The sequence below is a fragment of the Corapipo altera genome, unplaced genomic scaffold, assembly GCF_003945725.1.
Source record: "Corapipo altera isolate COAL_440 unplaced genomic scaffold, ASM394572v1 71, whole genome shotgun sequence".
Lineage (NCBI taxonomy): Eukaryota > Metazoa > Chordata > Aves > Passeriformes > Pipridae > Corapipo > Corapipo altera.
The window spans coordinates 279,719-303,045 of NW_020884916.1; the positions used below are offsets into that span (position 1 = coordinate 279,719).

At 47.5% G+C, this 23,327-nt stretch overlaps 1 protein-coding gene across 6 annotated transcripts; it reads right to left on the reverse strand.

The window, feature by feature from the left end:
* Positions 1–577: 577 nt before the first annotated feature.
* USP28 (ubiquitin specific peptidase 28) lies at positions 578–23,081 on the reverse strand. Of its 6 annotated transcripts, none has more exons than XM_027655498.1 (26): positions 22,748–23,080; positions 20,103–20,180; positions 19,698–19,830; positions 19,089–19,200; positions 18,738–18,900; positions 17,726–17,812; positions 16,754–16,891; positions 16,247–16,320; positions 15,685–15,761; positions 15,419–15,567; positions 13,344–13,471; positions 13,076–13,171; positions 12,043–12,216; positions 11,141–11,355; positions 10,830–10,900; positions 10,293–10,521; positions 8,740–8,940; positions 8,079–8,218; positions 7,716–7,901; positions 6,715–6,810; positions 5,694–5,872; positions 5,521–5,599; positions 5,086–5,165; positions 3,813–3,936; positions 3,113–3,311; positions 578–1,750 (listed from the first exon to the last, which is right to left on the reverse strand). In XM_027655498.1, exons 1-26 carry the CDS (start codon positions 22,775–22,777, stop codon positions 1,575–1,577), a joined length of 3,414 nt encoding a protein of 1,137 aa, XP_027511299.1. In that variant the 5' UTR covers positions 22,778–23,080; the 3' UTR covers positions 578–1,574. The 6 variants fall into 6 exon arrangements, with proteins under 6 accessions (XP_027511299.1, XP_027511302.1, XP_027511300.1 ...); XM_027655499.1 differs by having other exon boundaries at positions 1,575–1,750; positions 22,763–23,081; XM_027655500.1 differs by lacking the exon at positions 22,748–23,080 and adding an exon at positions 21,187–21,207 and having other exon boundaries at positions 1,575–1,750.
* Positions 23,082–23,327: the final 246 nt, after the last annotated feature.

A 23,327-nucleotide genomic window follows, 5' to 3' on the forward strand; every position in this document is an offset into this window, starting at 1 on the left:
AGCAACACAAAGAACAAGGCAAAGCCACTCACTGCCTGACAGTCAGAACAAAAGGACTCTCCTATTTCAGGAGTTTCTCCCCAAACCACATCCTACTGCCTGCAAGTGCACAAAAGCTGCCTGGCAATGCCAAGCACTGGTGGGGAAGAGAGAGCACAGCTCCCAGCAGGTCACAGCTTGGGGGCTATGTTCAAGAGCTCCGTGTTTTCATCCCTCACAGGCTGAGCACCCTGAGCAGTGAGTTGGAGGTCTCATTCCACTGTTCTGTCATGACAACAGAGGAAAAGCTGAAAAAGCAACACCCTGGTTGCCACAGCACCCCCGTCCCTGAGGAGACACAGGTCACTGGTGGGACACCACCACCACCACTGTGGATAACAGCAGTTCTACTTCATCATAAAGTCACTGGGAGAGTGCAAGATTTTCCCACAGGAGCAGTTTATTCCTAAATAATGGGGAAATGCACACCAACAAAACGGTGGGACCATCCCCAGGCAGCTCTGCTAATGACAACACATTTTGTACAGGACGAGTCTTAAGGCAGAACCCCAGAGCGAAATAAAGACACAGAAGGAGCTTTTTCATTCTAACATAGAACAAATGCTTTTATTGCACTGTTAGAAAACTCTGCATAGTCCCAACAAACAGGATCCCCCCTCCAGTGACTCAGAACTTTTGGCTTACAACAGCTGCCACAGCTCAAACAGCTCAAACACAAGCACAGGGTGGCCGCAAAAGTAAATGCCAACAGGGCACTTCGTTAACAAAGTCAACAGAAAAACCCACCACCAACACAATGGGCTGATCTGAGCCCTCACAGTTGTCATCGACACTCATCCAGCCCTGACACTCCACCCAAGGGGAGAAGAAAGTTTGCCTTCTGGCTGTGAGGGGAATAACCTTTGGGGTGGTGTGATGGCCCCAAGCCAGTCAGCTCCCGCCCAGCACAAACTCACAGCCCTGTCCTGGCTCCTCACTACCAGGATTTGCCTGTGCCTCTCCGAGAAAGGCTCCTGCGTGATTTCTGGTGCCAGCTGGAATACAAAAGGCAAAAGCCAACTTGGCTTGAACACAACATGCAGCTGCACTGCCCACACGACAGAGTGTGAGCTGCTGCTCCTTGCTGCCTCCTCCTCACTCAGCCCAGGCTCCTGCAAGCAGGAACCCGGCTGGATCACAACGTGCAACCTGTGGCAGTGACCATTCAGGGAGCTGTAAAAGTATCTGACAGCCCAGTGACAACACGCAGCACTGTGCACAGAGGAGCCGGGCTCTTGTGCCATCACAGGCCCAGGGGTCACATCTAGAAAGTTGTCAGGACAGAAGAACCTCTGGAGCTGGGCTGGGCCCTGTGGTGCTGCTGGGGCCTGTGCCTCAATGCTACAACAGTTGTCCAGGTCCTTCTCATTACTGCCTCACTTTCTGCCTCACAAGTGCAATACTGCTTTTTATTCACTTATATTTACAAAGAACACAGCTCGGAAGCCAAACTGCCCCCTCTCCCACTCCAGCACTACCCGATGGAGGCCCCGGGCAGGTCAGCAGTGACACTGGCACAGCGAGTGGTCTGTGGGCTATTTCACGGTCACGGTCGAGGCCCCATGAATGGACTCCATCACGGCCGCAAAGCGGCTGCAGAGGTCGTAGGGGGTGTTGGGCCGGATCTTCGGGGGCTCTTTCAGCACAATGACCTCATTGGAGCCTTCGAGGAGCCGGGGCAGCAGCTCGCCCAGCTTCATCTGCAGCTTTGCTGTCAAGGGGGAGAGGAGGAAATGGTCAGTGGCAGCAGATGGCAGAGGGCTCCAGGCCATGAGCTAATGGGCTGTGCCACTGTGACGCCTCTTGCAGACTCCTGTCCCCGCACCCAGAGCTGCCCAGCCCATCACCGGGGATGAGCAGCACCTGCTGACCAGAGGAGGCATCGCACCAGCTGCCGCCCAGCTCGGCCAGTCCTCATCCTACTCAGGGCTCTTCGAGGGAAGCTCCACTGCCACCTGGCTGCCAGGGGCCACGGCCATGTCCCACCAGGACACACAAAAGGCACTGTTGTACTGGCTGTCAGGCCAGGAATCACTGGGCAATGCTCAAATATTGACTGTGCTTTTGAGGAGAACAGAGCCTTCACAGCCCGTTCCCCTTCGGATGGGGCAGCTCAGCCCACATGGAGCAGGCACTGTCTGCTCCCAGTGAAGGTCTGTGCCTGGGAGTGGACACACAGATGCCGCTGGAGTGTGTGGTACAGCACAGACACCTGGGGTGAGAAGAGCCAGCAGCACAGCTGAGACAGCTCACGCAACCCAGGCGGGGTGAGCACTCAACTTCTGGTTCTTTAAAATCCTCTGGGGGTCACAGCCAGCCCAAGAATGGAACACTGGTGTACTGAGATAAATGTATCCAATTTTAAATTTTACAACAGTATTCTGAGAATAAACCTCTATGTTTTTGCATTATTTTCCTTCATCAAGTTTACCCCCTGCTAGTGATAAAAACCCCAAACCTTCACACACAGATCAGGGCAGGTCAGGACCAATTTAACTGAACAGAAATGACCCGAGGGGAATCACAGAAGCCCGACTCCAGAATGAATTACAGAACAAGAAGAGCTGCCCAGAACTACCATTCAGCTCTACAACATACCTCTCTTCAGAACACAGAGATGCTCCGAATCTGCTCCCCCACCCAATCTCCCACAACCCTGGCCTCTGATAACAGCTGCTGCTCCCTCCTGAAGAGGAGTGTGCCATGCCACTGAGCATGTCTGCATTCACCTGCCATCCCTGGGTACCTCCAGTCAGGGAGAAACCCTAATAGAAGACCCAAGCCCCCTGAGGGAACACTAAGCCATTCTTGGGACATCAGCTGTCCCATTTCAGGGAAGAGAGATCCTTCTGCAGCTTAGTTTAGTGCAAAAGATTAAATTCTTCTGTAACAGAATTCAATGGGTGATTCAAATTGATTTCTCCTCGCACAATCAGAAAGGCCCCTATAGTGCAGATGCCAGGAATTTAAGGAAGTGTTTTAAATGGTCCTTTAATTCTTTCCCAGTTCAGATCCAGACACTGCCCTGCCCATGATCAGCACAACAAAGGTAAGGCCAGCAGCTGTTCCCTACCGTCCATGTCTTCTCGTCCCAAATATGAGCACCAGTGGCTCCTCATGACCTCGATGGCATCCAGGTCCTCTCTGGAGATATCAAAGTTGTTCATGAGGTGCATGCAAGGGATGATCTGCTCATTGAGGATGCTCACGCCCTCTGACACACGAGCTTCTTCAGAGCTGACGAACAGAGAGGCTGCCACCTCATTCAGCTTCTGGAGGCAAAGGGAGAATTGGGGACAGACTTGTAAAGAGCAAGCATGGACCATGGATAGCCAGGAAAGGCCCAGCTCATGCCCTGCACCAGCAGCCATGCAGAGAACAAGGACTAACAGCACCAGGTGCTGGGCTCTGGTGGAACAGCCACCTTTAATCATGGGAACCACACCATAGAAAACAAACTGGTAAATGTATATATTCATACACATACATGTAATTTTCTGTATCTACATACAGAGTGCATACGGCTTATTTACAACTCTGGTTTTAAGATGCCAAGACCTAGATCTGCCTTTGCCTGAATTCCCTGAGAGCTGTATGGCACGCTCTGTCATTGAATTATCATTATTATTTCCATACTGCTGCTGGTACTCAGCAAGGGGCAGACTCACAGCAATAGACACAGGACAGACATTTACACTGGTCTTGGCTACCACGGTGCCCCGGCTGCTCCCTCCCCTCCTCTCCAAGAGAGAGCTGAGCTCCTTGATACAAACCAGGAGACACTTCCTTCTGTACAAGGCGATCAGTGACTCGTTCACACCTCGGTTGGTTCCCTTCAGCAGCAGCTTCTCGTTACTTTGGTAGGCGTGGACCAGGTAGGTGAGCGACTCCTGGTACCTGGGAGAAGAGGGTCAGCTCTGCAGGCCTTGGGCTCTGCCAGGGCCCAGCTCTGCAGGCCTTGGGCTCTGCCAGGGCCCAGCTCTGCAGGCCTTGGGCTCTGCCAGGGCCATGACTGCAGGCAGTCCCTCAGCTCACCTCAGGAAGCCTTTCCCGCTGGGCCCGGCTCACTAGCACCAGGCCTGATGGGAAAAGCTGTATTTCCTCACAAAAGCACAAATGAACAGATGTCCCATGACAAGCCATTCCTGCTCCTTTTTGCCCGCAATGCCTAACGAGCATCCTGGCAGAGCCCCTTAAAGCCAAGGTCCAGTACAACATTTTCATTTATTTTCTGCACTGCACTTTGAGAGAACACTCCAAGTGCAGAAGGTCATGTTTTCAGGTCCCTCACATATTTCTGGCTTCTAAACCCCTGCCCCAGGTGAGAAAACAGAATCACTGACAGGGACTAGGACAATTCAGGGAAGCTCTAACCTGCTCTTGCCTATCCTCGTGTCAATTTGCCCACCTGAATTTGGTAGTTTGTCACTGTGAACCACCCCAGAATTCAATTCTGTTTCCATCAAGGAATAATTTTGGAAAGCTTGTTTATTTTCTGGATTAGAAAAATGACTTTTCTGATTTCTATCTTTCCTAAAATGACACTGTTCTCTTCCATCCTGCACAATTTATGTAAAACACAGTTTCTAGAGAGGTAAGGAGGAAACCAAGGCCCTTTGGGTCAAGAGGACTCTAAAGTGTGTGTTTACACAAAGCATAATGTCCACTTTGAGACAATTTAATTTTAATAAAGGGGCCCGAGGTGAAAAATCCCAAAGTTACGGCAGTCATTCCTGAAAACCCATCTCTGGAAAATAAAATATAAAGCTCTACTTCCCAGACAAAAAACTTAGGAAAAACTCTCAGAAACTGTCAGACAGCTGGGACAGCTGGCCAGCAGCTCAATCTCATATTTGAACTGTTAATCAAGGTCGACTCTCAATTCAAAAAAGGGCTTTTAGCAGGTCAAAAAGAAAGCCAGTCCTGGCCTCAAACACAGGATTGAACACAAACTGGCCATCACAGGTTGGAAAGAAATTCTGTCAGAGTGGCCTTCACTTTTAGCTACAGCTTATCTTGTCCAAACACACAATTAGAGGAACTTACTTTCTATTCTGGTAGAGCTCCAACCCCGTCAGCAGGTAAATGGACACCTTACGGAAAAGGCTGTAGTCCTCGTGCCATCTCTGTGAGGAGCAGGAGCGAAGCAGAGCGTCAGCCTCACCCCGAACACCCACACACACAGTTTGGGGTCCCCTGTGACTCTAAAGGGTGTCAGATTTTACCCTCTCTAGTGATTAAACGTCTCTCATAAGTGACACATAAATGAATTTAGCCAACTGCAGACACTCCTCCAAGCTCAGGAGATTTCCAGCGTATTCTTTCTCCCGCAGCCCCCTCCTGCAGACCCACGCTGCTGACAGGTGTGCAGTGAACCCCGGGTTTGCCAGCACAGCTCCATGCTGTGCTCCCCATTTCCCACTTCGGACAGTTCAAGTTGGGATAGTGTGAAAGATCAGAGGCAGCTCTCTAGTCCCTTACCTTGTACTCCTCCATGTCAACGTCGTCAGGACCAATTTCTCTCAGCTTTGCTCGTGCCACCTTCATGATGCTGATGGACCTGCTCCATGTGAGCAGAGAAAGAGAAAAATCAGAACAGTGGCCCCAGCTGCACGCAGGTGAGAAAAGCCTTCCCTGGAATCCTGGGCACCCACCGCTCATCATAGCTGAGGTTTTCGTCTGCAAACTGCTCAAGGAGGGTCCGTTCCACCACCTGCTGTGGAGCGTTGTTCTGCAAGAAGTAGATGAGCACGTGCTGCAACCGGGCGTCGTTTTGGGGGGTCGGGGTCTCTTTGGAAAGCAGGTACAGCCGGGAGTACTCCTCATGGAACGCCTGCCGACGGAACACACACGCGGACATATCCACCTGTCCACCCGTGGGAATGCCACAGCAGCTGACAGGGAGCTCAAACCTGTCCTATTTGATGGGATTCCCATGGTGACATCAAGCCTGGTAATATTCCAGTGGTGAACGGAAGCCCACGAATATCTCAACTACAAACCAATGGCCCCCACAGCCAGGAAAACCCTGCACATGAAGTGCGTGCTTCCAACAGTGCTGGGGAGTCCAAATGACTTCGAGAGAGGGGGTACAGCTGCCTCAGACAGGTTTGCTAACTGTCCTGCAAGTGCTCAGGCTGCAAAAATCAACTGCTGCACACTTGTACCTGGAGGAGGTGCAAGAGTACCTTGTGATTTATATTCCCATAGATTACCACCACGGGGGATTCTTCCCATGTGGCATTTTTAGTTAAATCTACCTGCCTGTAAAATCTAACATCAGCTTCAACATTCAGCAGTGCTTATGCTCTCAGCACCCTCTCTTCATGCAGACATTTCTCGAGGACACGTTTGACAACAGAGGTCACAGTAAGGGAGCATGCTGAGGACCAAAAAAACAAATTTCACAGTACTAAAAGAATAAGCAGGGAAAAAGTTGCTGTTTGCCCTGGGAGGAGTGAGTTCTTTCTTGGAAGCTCTAAAAGTTGTTTTGAACAGACAGATATGTCATCACAATAAGAGAGCAGGAACTAAAATGCAGGACAAAGGCCATTAGCTAGAAGAAAAACTGCACAAATCCTTCCCTTCACATTCTTGATCTGTCAGTACAGCACAGATTCCCCATTCTAAGAAAACAGATATCCATACTATTGGATTTAGCAAACAAATCAATACCTTAACAAGCCCTGCTTCAGACCCATCGCGATCAAAGGTCTGGCGGGCTTTTGCAATAGCCAGGATGACACCTTGCATGGCTGGACTCAGCATCACCTACCATGAAAGCAGGAGAACAGACACAAACAAGAACAAGGAAAACAGTAACGGACAGGGAAAGAAGAGAAAGGCACGGTGAAGAACGGAAGAAACTGTCAAAAGGTTTAAAGGAAATCATATGAGTACAGGTGTGATAACTGGGGCTGTGAGTTACTTGCGTTCTACTGACTCTATTGATCACATGCACTTTACATGCAGGGCTTTTCTTAGGCATTTAAAGATCTAAAGGCTCGTCACTCCAAGCCTTGAATTTGAAAATTAAACAGGTGAGAAGGCAAAGCCTGCTGGCCATGTCCCCTGTGTCCCACTCAATCTTCCTAAGCCATATAAAAGGAGAGCACAGCAATTCCTTGTGCCAATTTCACACAAGCACATCAGACATACTCAAGGAGTGACAGCCTCAGTGTTTGTGTGAAATCCAACTGCACTTGTGAAAGAGACAGAACTTCCAAAACACTGCTTGAACACGTGCGTGAGTGGTTAAACGGTCAGACCCAAAAAAAGCAGTGGGCAGAGTATGTAAGTTCTGCTGTTAGGGATAAGGTCTTTGAGAGAGGGGACAAAACTGTAACTACAGCGAGCAAAGAAGCTTGTAAAAAAATTAACACAGGTGGGATTAATTATGATACAGTTGTGCCAGAAAAAGGACTTAGGACCAATGTGCAGATCGACCAACCGAGCACTCTTACAGAGCTGCTTTTCTAATGGCATTTAGAAATGGAATTATGGAACAATTTGGTCTGTCCAGCTTCCTTTCCACAGTGGGAAAATGCACTTTGTACAGGGCGTTGTTCCTGTGACAGACACTATCACACCCACCCTTAGGGCAGCTCAAAGCCAGCTACCTACAAAACTACGGGCTAACAAGCGGCAGTAATTAACCCCTGCACTGGGATCTGTACCTCCTCATTATATCCGTCTGCATCAGATCTAACGGGAATCTTCCCCACACTGGGGATTTCCACTTCAGAGACCTGTGAGCTAGTTTGGGCAGCAGCCTCTGCTTCCTGAGAATCCTGGGGCTGCTCTGCCTGAACTGTGAGGGCTGTTTCTCCCGGCTGGGCCTTCAGCGGCTCTACCTCCTTGGGCTGTGGCCGAGAAGAAAAAGAAGAAAGAGAGTAAGAAAATCCAAAGCAAAATACAGGAAAGCCAAAGGGGACTGAGTTAAACGTGGCTACAGAAGTTCATAGAAATGGGAAAAGCAAAGGTCTGTCAAGAAGACAAGAGACAGGGGGCTGGCTTCTGGGCCAGGGCTCAGCTCCTACCTCGCACAGAGCTGCCTCGACGCCGTTCTTCTCGTAGGCGTCGGCAGTGTTGGCGATGGCCTTGGCAGTCTGCTCCTTGGCAATCCTGGCGTGCTCAGAGGACAGGGAGTGCACACTCTGCTCACAGACTGACGACTGATCTGTCAGGACAGAGGTGTGGTACCAGTGAGCACCAGCTGCAACACTTCTTCTCCTCTCTTGTTCTAAAACGTTTTGCAGCTTGTCCATGCAGTGTTACACAGCTGCTGCCTTCATCCCAGAGGTGAAGGCACTTCACGTGAGTGTGTGCGTACCCCTTTCCAGTGGGAATGGCACATGTCATCAGGGATTGTCAAGTAACGTTTCCCACTCCAGAGAACAGCACTTGTCCACTTGATATTTATGAAAAAAAGAAAAAGCTGGAAGTGAACTGAGATTAGCCCATGATGATTAAGTGAACAAGAAACAGCATTTCTGGGGACAAGCCTGGAAGGATGCACATGCAGAACTAGAACAGCCTTTTGTATTGCAAGGGCAAAGCCTCCAGCAGCTGCCTTTGCTGCTTCACCCACAGCTGCTTCTGCATTCTGAGACATTTGTGCAAGGCTCCAACCCATTGGCATCGGCAACCAGCTGGCCGTTACTGGTTCCAACACAGTTTGCAAATTCAGAGTGGTATTACCTGGTCCTGACTCAGAGAAGTCCTGCAATTCAGAAGCACGTGAAGGCTCCATCTGCGGAATCTTGCAAGATTGCTCCTCCTCCCACTCCTCTGCCTCCTGCTCCAGGCGCCAGTTGTCCTCCTGGATGTGTTGTCTCAGTGCTGGGGTCAAGGCTTCCACTTCTTTCTGGATCTGTACAGCCTCTGGGCCCTCATCTTCATCTGGAGGAAATGCAAGACCAGCATAAAGAAACACATTGTGGCAGGACACCACCCTTAGGGACTAAATACACACACAGTATTATGGGCAGCCACAAGCAAACTGGTTGAGGGAGAAATGGGGAAACCCCCCAACTTTCTATTGGCTTTGTAATATAAGGTGATCCAGAAGCAAAGGTGCAAAAATAAAAAATCTACAGAGTTATCTGAAACAAAACCTAGTTTTGTTCTACCACTGGACAGCATTTAACACAGAGCAATTCCAGAAGCAGCGCCTGCTGATGCAGGTCAGACACATCCTGATCCAAGGGCTCCAGTCATACAGGGAACAGCACTGAACTGTCAGCTGCCAACAGCTCAGCCAGAGGTGTCACACCTGCAAGCACCACACAGCAGGTGAAGGTAGGGATGTGTTTTATAGTATAAATGTCACACTGGTATTTCTCAATGCTTTTTAGATCTACTTCAATATTCACTTTTAAAATAGCACAAAACCCAAGCAGCATCAGCTTTAGACAAGATCTAAAATTTATCAAAAGCAAATGGCAATTCTCTACAGCAGATATTTCTTATGTACTCATTGCAAAAGCAAAGTGTTTTTAAAAATCAACAAAAATTGCATTAAATAGGAGAAAAAACCACTCCATGGTTTCATTTCAGAACTGTCATAGGAAAACAAAGCACAAACTCTAGATTCTCATCAGCCACACTTAGCAATGAACAGAATGACAGCTCTCCATTGTTTCCTTCTATTTATTACATCAAAATGAGCCATGGATGAAATTATTGGGTTCTTGTACAGCTGTTTGCCATGTCTAGTGCCACGTGCACTGCAATTTCTCCACAAAACTATTTATACATTGGCACTGCAAATACACTTGTAAGTCTGAGCCACTCAGATACTGTTACCTCACACATGGAGAAAGGCTGCACAAAACCCAGTCTGTTTACATTCAATGTAATGGAATCACCAAAGACCAAACAAATGACTCAGGAAATGTGATAAAAATGGGAGAGATAAAGAAGCAGGTAATTCACATGCCCTCAGTAAACAAACACTGCCATATAAACACCAACACTACATGCACTTGAACGTGGCAAAAGGGCAGCCTGAGTTTGTACACATATAAATAATGCATGAGGTGCTGTTCCCAATCTCACCTGGATGGTTCTCCCTGCAGTTTTCAGCCCTATCAGGGATTTACAAATTAATTGAGTACAAAGTAGATTATTTCACTCCTCTGCGAGGTGAAGTTTTGTGCTTTGTCAAAAGACAATCGGTGCCATAGGGAAGCTGAGGAACACAATGATCACACAGCCCAGAGGGACACACCAACAGGCAAACATCTCAGTACCTGCACCAACACAGGACACCTGGTCACTGATGTACATGAGGCAGTAGGCACTCGTGTTCCTCAGGCCTCCAAATGACTCTCGCTCCAGCTCTTCCCACGATGACTCTGTCACCGAGATGTCGTTGTATTTGAGCCACCTTTTCCGAGGCTGGTTGTATATGAAGGCCCAGTAATGCCCAGCATTTGCTTGCCCTTCATGGACCAGGACTGCGTGCAAACGATAGGGAACCTGCCAAGTGACACCGACATTGTTCACATGTGCTGTTAGGGACTGACTCTGCCTGATCTCTGTGCTGAAACAGCAGGGGTGTTCAGAGGTGAAGCCTGGCACAAGAACTGAGCAATTTGATAAATTTTCTACTACGAGCTGATTTTTAAGGAAAGAAGAAACAAGATTTTCATAAATAAATCGTACTCTGCTTCATCACCAGGAACTTAACAATATATCAAAGAGGGCAATTTAAACTGACAGCTACTAACAAAAAACAGTATCAGCAAACTGGTTTAATATTTAGGTACTGAAGCTGCATTTCCTACCTGTTGTAGGAGAGGGTCAAGGTACATTTGTTCGATGGACAGGTTGGTTCTGGCAATAGATTCCTTCAGATCTGCCAAGAACATCACCAATGAGAGAAATGCCTAAAAATTAATGACTACTCATCAGGCTATGCCAGCCCCTTTCACTTCAAAGAGTTTGAAGCCAGGCTGGAACTGTAAGATATACTCAACACCAGAGCTCAAAGAGGGACAAGATTATTTGTGGTTCAAGCTGTATCCAGCAAAGCAACAGAGGTGAAACCAGGCTGGTATTCAGGAGAAAAATTACTACAAATGCATTTGGGGCCAACCTTGCACATCTTGTTTGATCTCGTTTCTCCATCGCTGCAGACATGTCCGAACCAGGTTCAGCTCCTCCTCGGAGACCACGTGGGGAGCTGGATGTTCAGACAGTTCTGCTGGTGGAACAGAAGGCTGGAGCTCCATATTGGAGTTTTGCTGTGGTGAAGAATTTGCCAAAAAGAAAGCTCCATCTTCAGTACCAGTATCCGTCCTTTCTAATATGCTGTGGGGCAAAATCCAAGAGTAGTGGACAGTTTTTTCAATCTTTCTCTTGTTTTCTCTCTTTTTGGAAAAGAATACTAAATAAACCAAACAAAAATTACTCCTGAGCTGGAGTAGGACTTCCCTTTCAGAGTAGTGCAAAATGTAAAGGGAAAAGTACACTGAAAGGTGCTTCTGCCTTTACAGATCAGACTAAAATACAGGACAAATACAAGGGGAAATTCCTATAGAATTCTGTAAGCACAGATCCACAATGAGCAATTCTAAAAATTCCTTTCATTACTACTAAGAAACTCGTGTATTTACTCAGTTTAATTTAGATTGTTAAACCAACCATGCTGGCCTGGGATATAATAATCCAATATTGCTGTAATTTACCGGTTGACGAAGCAAAAAAATGAATAGCCTAACCAAAAAGAGCACGTAATTTAACTCAGACTTGCTGCTTAGACAAGGAATATGGGGATGCTTTTGGACAAGGAGAAAGAACATGCAGTGTTCTATTTAAACCAACAGAACCAAATGACCAGCAAAGCAGGGACCCACTACCTGCACAAGCACTTGTACATTAGAGCATCGTGCTCCCCAGTGCCCAGATAAATAACCCACTTCTGGAATGCCACCCAGGAGCATTTAGCTGGGAGGTGAAGTGTTCTCCTGTGAATCCTTTTTATTTTTGTTTACTGACCCATTGGGCTGTGAAAGCACGTCTGAAACATGAGGCTCGGCTTGGGAGTGCAGGAGTGTTGTCTGAGAGCCCTGAGCAGAGGGAGCAGCTGGCTTTGTAGTGATGAACTCGAGCATATACTGCAGCATGTCAGGCAGTGGAAAGCGGGCTGGGCCAGAGCCATATTCCATGTACCTGTGGAAAAATGCAAGGTGTTGCATGAATGAAGGAATGAGACAGGTTGAACCTCAGGGGACAAGAGAAGAGCAAGAGGGGAGAAAACTGCTGGGCTGGGATGAAGACAGTTTAGCAAGTGAAGGAAGGAGAAGAAAAACCCAGGTGACCTTGAAAGCCTTGAGGTTGTAGGCACTGCTTTGTGCTATCAGCAGGTTTTGGCCACAAACACAAAACACAGCACCAATCTGGAGACAATTAACCCCATGCCAGCCAGAGCCTGTGGGGTGCTGCCCATGAGGCCTGGTTACACCCTGTGCTCTCACTGCCACCAGAACATCCCTGAGCACAGACGGCACTGGGTTGCTGTGACACAGCACAACCCTCTGCTGCCACTTGGCCACAGAACTGCCACTTCAAAATACCAACTGTGAGTTCCATGCTGAGTAAAAGGATTTTTACACAAAGCACCTGGGACATGAAATCTTCTGGCTGTCCCCAAACCAGGTCTTCCCTATGGATCTCCTTCCTCCTCCTGTCCATAATGCCAAACTCGAAGCAGGAGGGGATCTCTAATATGCACAGTAACATAAGATTCTTTTTAATGTATTACTGGGCTTCCACGCCTCCCCTGCCAATGCACAGTGGCAACTGTGCTCTTTAAAGAATTTATTCCTGTAACAGTATCAGTAATATTCAGAAACCATAGCAGCTACAGGTTTGTTTTTGAAACCTCACTTCCCCCCTCCACACTTCTCAGAACAAACCCGGTGCTGTTCCTCCTTCCTCTACAAGTTTCTCTGTTACTGGAAAGCTCATTTAAAAGGAAACATTTGCACACTTCCAGAAGGCACAAAACCAAAGTCAGCTAACTACTCACCTTTCTAGTTTCTGTTGCAGAATCACCATTTTCTCCTTCAACCTCTTCATTTCTTCTCTCTTTATCTGAATAAGCTCTTTATTGCAGTAGAGGTACCTAAACAGAAATATAGAGCCCCGCCAGTAGGGTGAGATTTGTTTACTTCTAACACCCACAATCTTCTGTAAACATTTTAGAATCTTTCCTTGCTCATCCAAACAATCTTTTAAATTTCTTTATTTACAATAAACCAACAGCTTTAAACATATCGTACAACAAGGCAACTCACCTGTCCATATAAATAGTCTGGGGAAACTCTAGCTTGGTGTGAATTTTCTCTGGCTGTCCTAGTGACTGATTGAACTCAAATCGGGAGAGTTCAAAGGTCAGAACTGGTGGGAGTTTTGTAAACCAGCGCTGTAACAAAAGCAGAAATGCCCCCAAAGGGACTTGTTTTAAGATGACTGCTAATGGCACATTTTAGACTGATACCACATGATTATAGACTGATTTAAACGTCTCTGTCCTTAGGCACTGAATCAGGTTTTGTTTGTGAAGTCAAAAAGCCAAATTTTACAAGTAAAAATTTATGCTTCCATTTTACATTTTTACTGTGACAAAGCCTCAGAATTGCTCTCAAGTTACTTGTCATTGTCTGATGCATCCAGCTTGATGGATTACTAAGAAGTCCAGCACTGAATGTCACAAATTAGCAGAGGCTACACACACTCTGCACATCAGCCAAGAGCCCCCAAGAGAACTCTTTTCTGAGATCATGTGCAATGATGAACAAACCAGGAGTCCTCCCACTGCACTGAGTTCCTTATCCTCTCTCACTCTAACTATAAACTCCTTGATTTAGGGGGTTCAGAGAAGATCCCCACTTTCTGTAGCTTCGTACACTGTTTCAAAGAGCCACGCTGAAAGAAGAATTCACAGTTGAATTTACAGTTCCTCTCTCTCTTCTTGGGTTCACAAATACTTGCAGCATCCACTGCCAGAAACTTCTTTCACCTATTTCAGCTTGGCACCACCCACTCCATGCTCCCCTCTGGACTTGGGATGAGCACACTTAAGCTTGTTTTGCCTTGTGAGATTCATGTTAGGTGTGCTGCCACAATAAGCCTCTCCCACACCAGAGTTTTGTGAGAAGAAGCCCACAACCAAAGAGGAGGAATGATTTACAGTCCTGTTGTCTGTGAGAAAGGTAAACTCCCGTTAATCCCAGTGTTGCTTTGAGCTTCAGCACAAAGGTGCTTGGGAGACAAAATCACCTTATTCCCTATGTCTTCTATCATGCCACCCACTAGCCACCATATCCTAGGAAGTGAAATTATCCAGTCAGATTTCTCAGAAATTAGGCCAGAGCCTTTTCCTTCTATCTATGCAAAGAATGATTAAAACAACTCCAAATTTCCCTTAATTTTAGACAAAGGATTTGGAGGAACTAAAAAGCTTGGATTGAAATTAACCTGGCCAATGAACTGCTGTGTCCCTTTGTCTCCAGTGCCAGCCCACACCAGCTTCACCCACATCCCCTGTAAACACACCTGAATGGCTTCAGGCAGGAACCAGGAAAACTCAGAACAAACATTTGAGTCCAGAGTTGGAACAGGGCTCACCCACCCAGGACTTCATTTCTCCTTTGCTATTTTAAACACAATTTTCAGACATTCTCATAGAACTGAAATACCTTCACTGCCCCACCTACACCAAACACCTTTGCCAACGTCTTCATGTTGTTTCCCAGCCTTTCTCGAAGCTAACTCCAGCTGCACTTACACAGAGGATGCTGAATGTAATGGTGCACCTTCACCTTCTAGTTTGCTGCAACTAAGTATTTTATGATTGATTTGTGATTAGTGAGATTAAAAAAAAAAAAGAAAGAAAAAAAATCACCACAGTCAGAAAATACAAGTGAAAGGAAGAAAAACCCCAAACCGCACACAGTATAACAGGGAGAAAGAGACAAATTCCAAATGGCATACCATGGAGTTAAGCACTGTACTTTTACCCTCCGAAAACATGGAGGCAGTAGGTCTCCCCCTACTCAGGTACAGGCAGGCTTCAACAGAAAGAGAGAGACTTCATCACACTTGACTCAGAAGCAAACGTTGACCTTTGCAATTCAAAATAAACTCCTTGAATTGGTTACATAGGACAACACATCTTTACAAATAAGCAAACACTTAGTGTCCCACCATGTGACACTAAAATGTTAAGAGATTCCAGCTATCCAGACAATATTTTGTTTTCAATTCTTAGGGAACACTCACAGTTGCCATTTAAAGTTATCTGTGCTGTGTGTGCTGCACTTCTCTGCAGCAGGCAACCAAAGGCTTGACAAAAAGAGGTAAAACTAACCTCCTGTCCATACTTCACTGACTGAGATGCTGTCGCCTCATCCATCTCTCCCTCCACCATGGCTCCTTCCAAGCACTCACTCAAGTTCCGATAACCATTTACCTGAAGGGGATACTGACCAAAGGTCTCAATCTTGGAAAAAGTGTTGCCTGGATGATGGAAACCATACAAAAACCATGAGCTAACTCAAGAGAACAAAGAACTCTGGTTAACTCTGAAACATTCAAATGAGTTAAAAAGTTGAGTCTACCAAAGCCTTAACTCACCTTCGTGGACACCCTCAGTCAGGAAAGTCCCATAGAAGAGCTGCACCATTGGGTTTTTAGATTTGTCCCCAGGGCTCCTGTTTCAAAAAGCAAAAGCACATATTCATTTGCAGCTGGAGGCTGCAAAAAAACCACAGGTAGTAATCTAAGCCTCTGCTTTGGGAGTCTACAGGCAAAAGTACAGTTTTCTATCAAAGCACAAAATACACAGGAAGCTTCTTATCCATTTTCATGCTCTAAAGAACATTATAACACCTGCACTGGCAAGGGGGGAAAAAAGATGTTAAGGAGCCAGCTTTTGAAACGCAGTTCCAAAAACCCAGAGCTTTCCTGTTCACCAGCTCTACCAAACTCCCCTCCAAAGCTCATTTACTCCACAGGCTGCATAGGCACTGACAGGAGATGTGGACACCAGGGTTTGTAAGGATATTTTGAGCTTAAAGAGCCTCACCCACGGCAAATAAAGAACTCTCATTTGCTCAAAATTTTCATGTAAAGTCCTCCTATTTATTAAAACTCTCCTTAAAGTCAGGTCAAACTCCCGAGATCACCCAGGACTCACGTGACATTCACAGTGAGCTGGAATGCATCCTCCAGCCAGTCCAGTAGTTTGTGTGTAAATTCACTCACATCTTGCTAGAAGAGAGACAGAAGTGGAGAGTCAATTGTGACACCCATGAAAAAGTGTCCCCCTGGTCTGCTGGTGTCACAGACCCACTGAACACAACCCGACTGATACTTCCATACCCACCCAGCTGAATTACATGTGAGACTGAAGTGCTGTGTGCTGATTTAGGCTGATAATGAACACTCTGCTCATCTGAACACTAGATCAGAGGAAATTATCGTGATCGCTACCCGACTACGCAGATGGCACTGGGTGTGCTACGCTGGCTGGTTAATTAGCACGCACGTACATTCTGCCTAAATGACACCAGGACAGCTGCTTGTCGGCTGACAAACAGGGGAAGAGGCCTCTGGAAGCACCAGCAGGATGAAGCAAAATGGGATTGCTGTGGCTGTGACTGCTGGTTCAAAGAGAGCAAAAGGCTTTTCAACGTGGTTTTACCTGCGGCTCTTCAGCAGATCTAAACACATCCCTCAAGAGTTCCAGTGCTGCAGAAGGGTCTACGAACTTACGCCGTGTCCCCAGCATCAATGCAAACAGACTCTGAAGTTCTTGCATGAATGCGATATTTCTTTTTCCCTGCATTGCAAAAAGAAGAGAAGTCAAAGCCTTCCTGCAACTCAAAAAAGCAGCATCTTAAAACCAAGTGCTACAGAACACCACATGCACATATTGTAAAAGGTGCCCAACAACTAAGGAAAGAGGTGACATAAAAAAGGGCAAAAGCAGGAAGATGTGCAGTGTCATTTCTGGGAATCCCAATCTTTTCTCCCAACAGACACATGGGAGAAAAAAGTTAACCAGAACAAAACCTTTAGGGAAAAGAGTGCCAGAAATTATAGTTGCTAAATCAGAAGGCAAAAGCTGGTGAATGTATTCCATCTGCATTTTAGGTTTTTTAGAGAATTGAGAGTACACATGGAAGCAAATAAAACAAACTCTCCTAAATGGTGGTAGCCACAAGCTGGGATGATATAACAAGCAAAGGATTATTCTACGTATGCCTTTTTCTTTAAGTATTTTCTAAGCACCTTCTGCTGACCACTCTCAGAAAGTACTGGGGCTAGAGGGACCTGCAGACTGCCTCAAATACTGGTTCTTCTATTGTGTATGCAAACCAATGAATAATCTGGAGCTGCCAAAGAAGTTTTATGAGAAGAATTTCTCCCCATATGGCAGTTAAAGGCTCTAGAGGTCAGTGGTGCAAGAAGCAGCTCTTTTTTTTCCCTATCCTGATTCTGTCCTTGAGAATTATTTCCCAAATTTGTCTTTAACATAGCCAGATGATTTTAAAGCCATTAACACAGGCACAGTAGTTGCAGATGGCCCCAAATTAAATCTGCTTATAGAAAGAGCAGAACGCTACACCACAAAAGAGGGAAACTTGACAGTGTTACTGAATCGAAAACTTACAGTGTGACTACAACAACTTTCAAGCACTTTCTGTGAGAGGGAGTAGCCCAGGACCAGCCTCCGGAATTCTGGCAACTGAAACAGAGACTAAAAGGAGAGATAAAGCCCAGTCAGCATCTGCAAGGATCGGACTCACTGCAAGTTGACGCCCCGCTGTCACTCTCTGACCCCACAGCTTTATTTTGTGGACTTCTCCCTCCCCAGTGGCCCTGTGTTCACCTGTGTTACTGTACACATGTTTACAACATTTACAGCCCCTGTGCTAGAACAGTGTGTTCGTAGTCACCCAAGGACAAAATCTCATCCTGCCATTTCTAGGACTGAGAAATAACCATTTTCGGAAAGAGCATTCTATTCTGCATAGGTAGCCTCAGAAAAGCAGTCAAGAACAAGCCTCAGTGAGAAAGGCCTATTTGCAGCTTTCTTACTTCCTCTCAGAGCTGGAGACAAATGATTAACATCTCTCTGCTGATGTGAAATTGTTAGGAGAGACAAATCTGCTTGGTTCCACTTACTGCTGTCTCTTCTTTAGGTCATCACTAATAATATACCTGCCTAGTTGTTCATTTGTCCAAGCATCTATGCCTGTGTATTCCATTAAATGGAATACAATACACCATGTGTTATGGAGCCAACAATAACTGCAGTAAAATTAAATTATCAGTTCATTTTGCCAAGCAAACTTCTATCATTCAGTAGGCACTTGGCCATCACTGCACAAAGCCCTGGGTATAGACACACAGATTCTCTGTATCTGTAGCTATTTTTAAGCAAAGCCTATTTAAAGCCTATTTAACTGCTCTTTGGCTCTTTCTGTGCAGGCCCAGAACACATCACGGTCACATCACATAAACCCAGAAGTTTCTGTGTTTGAGCAGTGTCACATTCACTCATCTGCATATGATGATCCCTTCACAGAGCTGCTGCGTATTTAATTCTAACGGAGAAACGTTTTGACTCCAAGACCACAGCAAGTTTGCTATCAGAAAAAGAGAACTTTCTTACAGGTTACCTGTATAACAGCACTAAACCAACATGTGTTTCCTATATTTTTCATTCCAACAGGCCAGTCACCCGCTCTTCTCCAGTCATTCTGCTTGGAGTTCTCTCCCCAGACTTCACAGCGTTTCCTTTTGGAGCGGTTTTTGTTTTCAGTGGAATGCGTGTCCTGTGGTCTGTCACGAGAGATGAACGCTGTGCTGTAAAACACCCCCGAAGATTCCCAACAGCTATGGGAATCAAACTCCCCTCTAGCCAGTAGGTGTCCACCTGGTGGGTAATCCATGTTTGCTCCTCAGTTATCAGCTTAAGAACCCACTTATGATACCTGGGAAAACCAGAGCCCATTTACAGCCCCACTGACCTTTCAGCTGCATCCCTTTCTGCAGCTGGAGCTTTTGGTGACTCCAGAGGTCTGACGGTGTTGGCTGTGTGAAGGTTGTCTTGGTTGAGAGGGGCAGGTGCAGCACTAACATCTAGAAGAGAAGGCAGCGTTCTGATCAGTGTCCCACCACCAGCAGCAAACATTCTCTTTAAAAGGAACCTCTAGAAAACATCACACTTCACAAATACACTTTTTCAATTGATATGAGCAAAATTTTCTAGATCAGGTTTTAAACAGAAATCCCTGTTCAGATCGTGCCAGGCAACCCAAGAGCCACTGAGTGGGCTGGATGAGAACAGGGCAGAGCACGCAGCTGTGTTCTGTGCCCAGATTTCCTTACAGCCAAATCCAGAGCTTGCAGGAACAGTTCAGAGCTCCTGAAATAATGAAATGGGAACAGCAGCTTTTTAACTGTGATGTGTCACCTACGGATGTTATTAGAACGCTATTAAGAGATCAGTACTGGCAAAATCAGATCCTCACAGGAGCCAGAGGGATGTGCTGCCAGAAGCAGGGGGACAGATACTTCCCCTCTGAGCTCACACAAACATGTGAAGCCGTCAGGGCGAGCGGAGGTGACGGACTTACCCTGTGGGAGCTGTTTGCCCACCGCGCTCCCTTCCCAGGCAGAGGGCTCTGCAGCAGCCACGTCCTGCGCCGGCTCCTGAGCGTGCTCCTCTGTCAGGAAGGTGACTGCTTCCATCAGGTCTCCATTAGCAGCCTGATAGAATGATAGTGCAAAAATAAAGCACAGTGAGGAGTAGAAAAGCAGCAAAGGATTTACCCTTTGCCTCTCATGCATCCAGGCTGTTCCTGGATAGCTCCCACAGGCACACAACGACCATTCTAATGAGGATCAGCTCAGCATCAGCCCACAGACACACCAGCAAACATCCGACCTGTGTGCTCTGTTTGGAGAGAGCCTGAACTTGTCTGACTTTTCGGGCAAATTCAGAGCTCTCTTTCCCGAGAACAATGACAATATATACAAACCTTAAGAGCTGCGAGCAGGAGTGCTGAATTCTGGATTCCTGTGATCTCTTTCATCTGGTTTAAGAGCATCTGGCAATCCTATGTGCAAGAAATAAAGAAAGCTCATGTAAAAATGTGACCGGGATGGACATCAAGCTGTTTCTGCAAGGTTTGCTGAGGGCTCACCAGACCACTGTTTCTTTCCTTCCTCTCTAAGAGAGTGACACACAAGCCCAGTCACACTTGCTTGATGGAAATACCAACATCAGCTTGAACATTGCACTCCGGTTTTTTCCCTGCTAAATTCACAGACTAATGTTCAATCTGGTATATCCTCAGGAAAATGCAGGCAGGCCCGGGAGGACAGGCTACCCCTGCTGTCGGATGTGCTACATCTGCAGTGGGAAGGGGCTCCCTGCCCCCCTGAGGCAGCAGCATGTGCAGCGGGACATATAAGGATCCCAGGGCACTGGTGGGAGCTATTTTCAGTCTGGTGGCACATGCCATTTGTGGGTGTCACGTCTCACTGACAATAAGGTGTCAGAGTGGGGGCCTGGGAGGCTGTTATTGCTCCTCCTTCACCCTCCACACAGGCCACTCAAGGTTTGGTGAGACATTCACTGCTCAAGGTCCCAAGCTATGGTTCACAACCCGTCCTTTGGCCAGTTCAGACACTTAAAAGACTACAAAAATTCTCTTTACCAGACTTATAAAATCTTTGCAGCCTTAGCTTAGCACAGGGTGGTAACTGCACTTGCCAAACCACAAATAATCTCAGTCAACAGCTATTGGGAGAGGCAGCTCTCCCCAGTGCTGGAGGTCCCAGTACCCCCAATCACAGCCACAGTTCAGCTGATGCTGCTGCCAACAGTTCAGCCTGGGTGACAACCAAGGTGTGGCTCCATAACACTGGCACTGCATGTAGTATGGGAAGGACACTACAACAGGAACAACTGCAGGGACCATGTTGCATATCCTGATTTACAAAGGCTGTCCAGGATCCTGCTGTCAGCACAACCCAACCTATCCTAGCTCCTTAAGATCACACATTTAATTAATCTTAACCAGCAAAGCTGCAAGAAAATAAATTCAAGTTTCTATTTACTCTCATCATTGAGAAAACATGTTTTCAGGCTGCTGGAGAACAAGTTCCATCCAGTAAGCAGAGAGTGAACAACTTTTTTGGGTCCCCCACCCATACTGGTGACAGATGCTACTCCACACACAAAGACAGCACACATCTGTGTCAGCCGCTGAAACAAAAAACCTCCTAGATTATTTTTGGTGGGAATACCCCAAGCAAGTTATTCATGCTAATCTCACCTAAAATACCACTCAACCTTTACAAGAAAAAGCACGTGTGCATGTGCACACTCCCCCAGCTTGTCCCACACACTTTACTCCTGAGAAGAGCCAAGACACACGGGATGCCTGATGAGGAGCCAAGGCTGTGAGGCGTGGGGCGGGCACACTCTCACAAAGGCAAACCACTTAAATCATGTTGCTAATTTTGCTGTCTTAGCGTGTGCCGTGCGTGTCGGCCGACCCCACCTTACGCCGCAGGGAGGATTTTTTAAGTGAAGGAAAAAAAAACACCCTCCCTAATAAACTGCAATACAATAATGAAATCCAAGGCAGGACAGGGCATGATTTTCTGGGGTTTTTCTGCTCCACCAGAAGGAGAACTCACAAAGGCTGCCAGGCTCCTGTAAGCATAAAAGCCAATTACTGATTCTGTGCTCTAAGTTACCACTTAATATTCCAATGATTCCAGCGGGATTTTATTCAGCCTTTGAGAAAAGTTTTGTGTTAAGAACAGAGAGCTTATCCCATAACAGTTTTAAGAGGCTTGTGGCTGCCTACCAGCCCACAAAAGCCACTGGGAAGCACACTGTCTGCAACTAATTTGTTAAGATTTTGGGGAGTTTGTGGTTTTGTTGCCATAACTAGTTTGGTTATTGCTGTTTGAAGTTACACGCCATGGGGTTATAAAACAAGCTCCATAGCTGGTAATTAACACCAGCGTGCTACTGCTGCTAACATACTCTGCACTTGGAAACCCAAACCCAACCACGGCCCTACCTGCTGAAAAATAACTACCCAAACAAATCCTATTAGTATTAAATTACAGCAACAGGAAAAGAGTACAAAACCAAGCAGCTGAGAACTATAGATAAAAATTACAAGGCTGGCCAGGAGTAATGGAATAGAAAGGTTTTGCATTTTCCTTGCTCCGAGGTGACTCACAGTGCTCAGAAGTTTGTTTTGATGAGAAGCAGTGAGTGGGGAAGGGAGCACCTACAGTGCAGGAGTTTAAGGGGGTTCCAGAAATAACCACGTGTGAGGAGGAAGGCGGTGGCATGGAAGAGGCACCCAGAGCCTCGGCCTTCAGCCTCCACAGCTCAGCCACGCTTTTTATCGTGGGGAAAAACGGATACAGAGAGGGCTGGAAACCCGCAGGCAGCAGCAGGAACAAAGCCTGCGAGGCTTTCTCAAACCAGTGTCCATCACGGGAAGCAGCAGCGGGCAGCAACCTCCTCCTGCATGGACCCGACGCGTACAGCGGGCACCATTCGATCACCGCCCCCGAGCGACCAGGGCACGGCTGCCACACCAATGCCACTTCTAACACACAACCAAAGAGCTGATGCCCTCATCCCACTCACGGCTGTAACTCTGACCTCTCTGACACGCATCTCTCGGGTCCTGAGAGCACAGAGATGCTACAGAACAGCGCAGACCCCTGTGTCAATTCGGGACGGTCCGGCTGCAGCTCCCTGAGCGCTGACACAGCCTCGTGGCCAGGTCCGGGTCCTTTATGAAACAACTTACGCAGAGCTCTGAAGTTTGAGAGCAACAGTTTTTGCTAAGGGGTGGCGGGAGATGCCGTTCAGCGGCGGGGAGCGGAGAACACGCGTTCCTGCTCCCTGCAGAGGAGCGGGGGGTCTGCGCGCCCGCCGAGCCGCCCGTGCCCTTTCCCGTTACCGTCGGGGCGGGGGCGACCCGCGCGGGGCCCGTTATTCCCAACGAAACACGCGCGGACCGGGACCGTTGTCCAGTGGGACGGGGCACCGCGGCCGGGGAGAGGGGGAAGCGCTGGGGACCGGCCCCGAGCGGCCGCGGGCCGCAAGCTCGGGGCGGAGCGGGGCCGCCGCGGCGGGAGAGCACGGCCGGCAACAGCCCCGGCCCCGCGCGGGAGTCGCCGCCTCCCTCCCGCCCCGCGCCCAGCCCCGCGGTCTCCCCCCC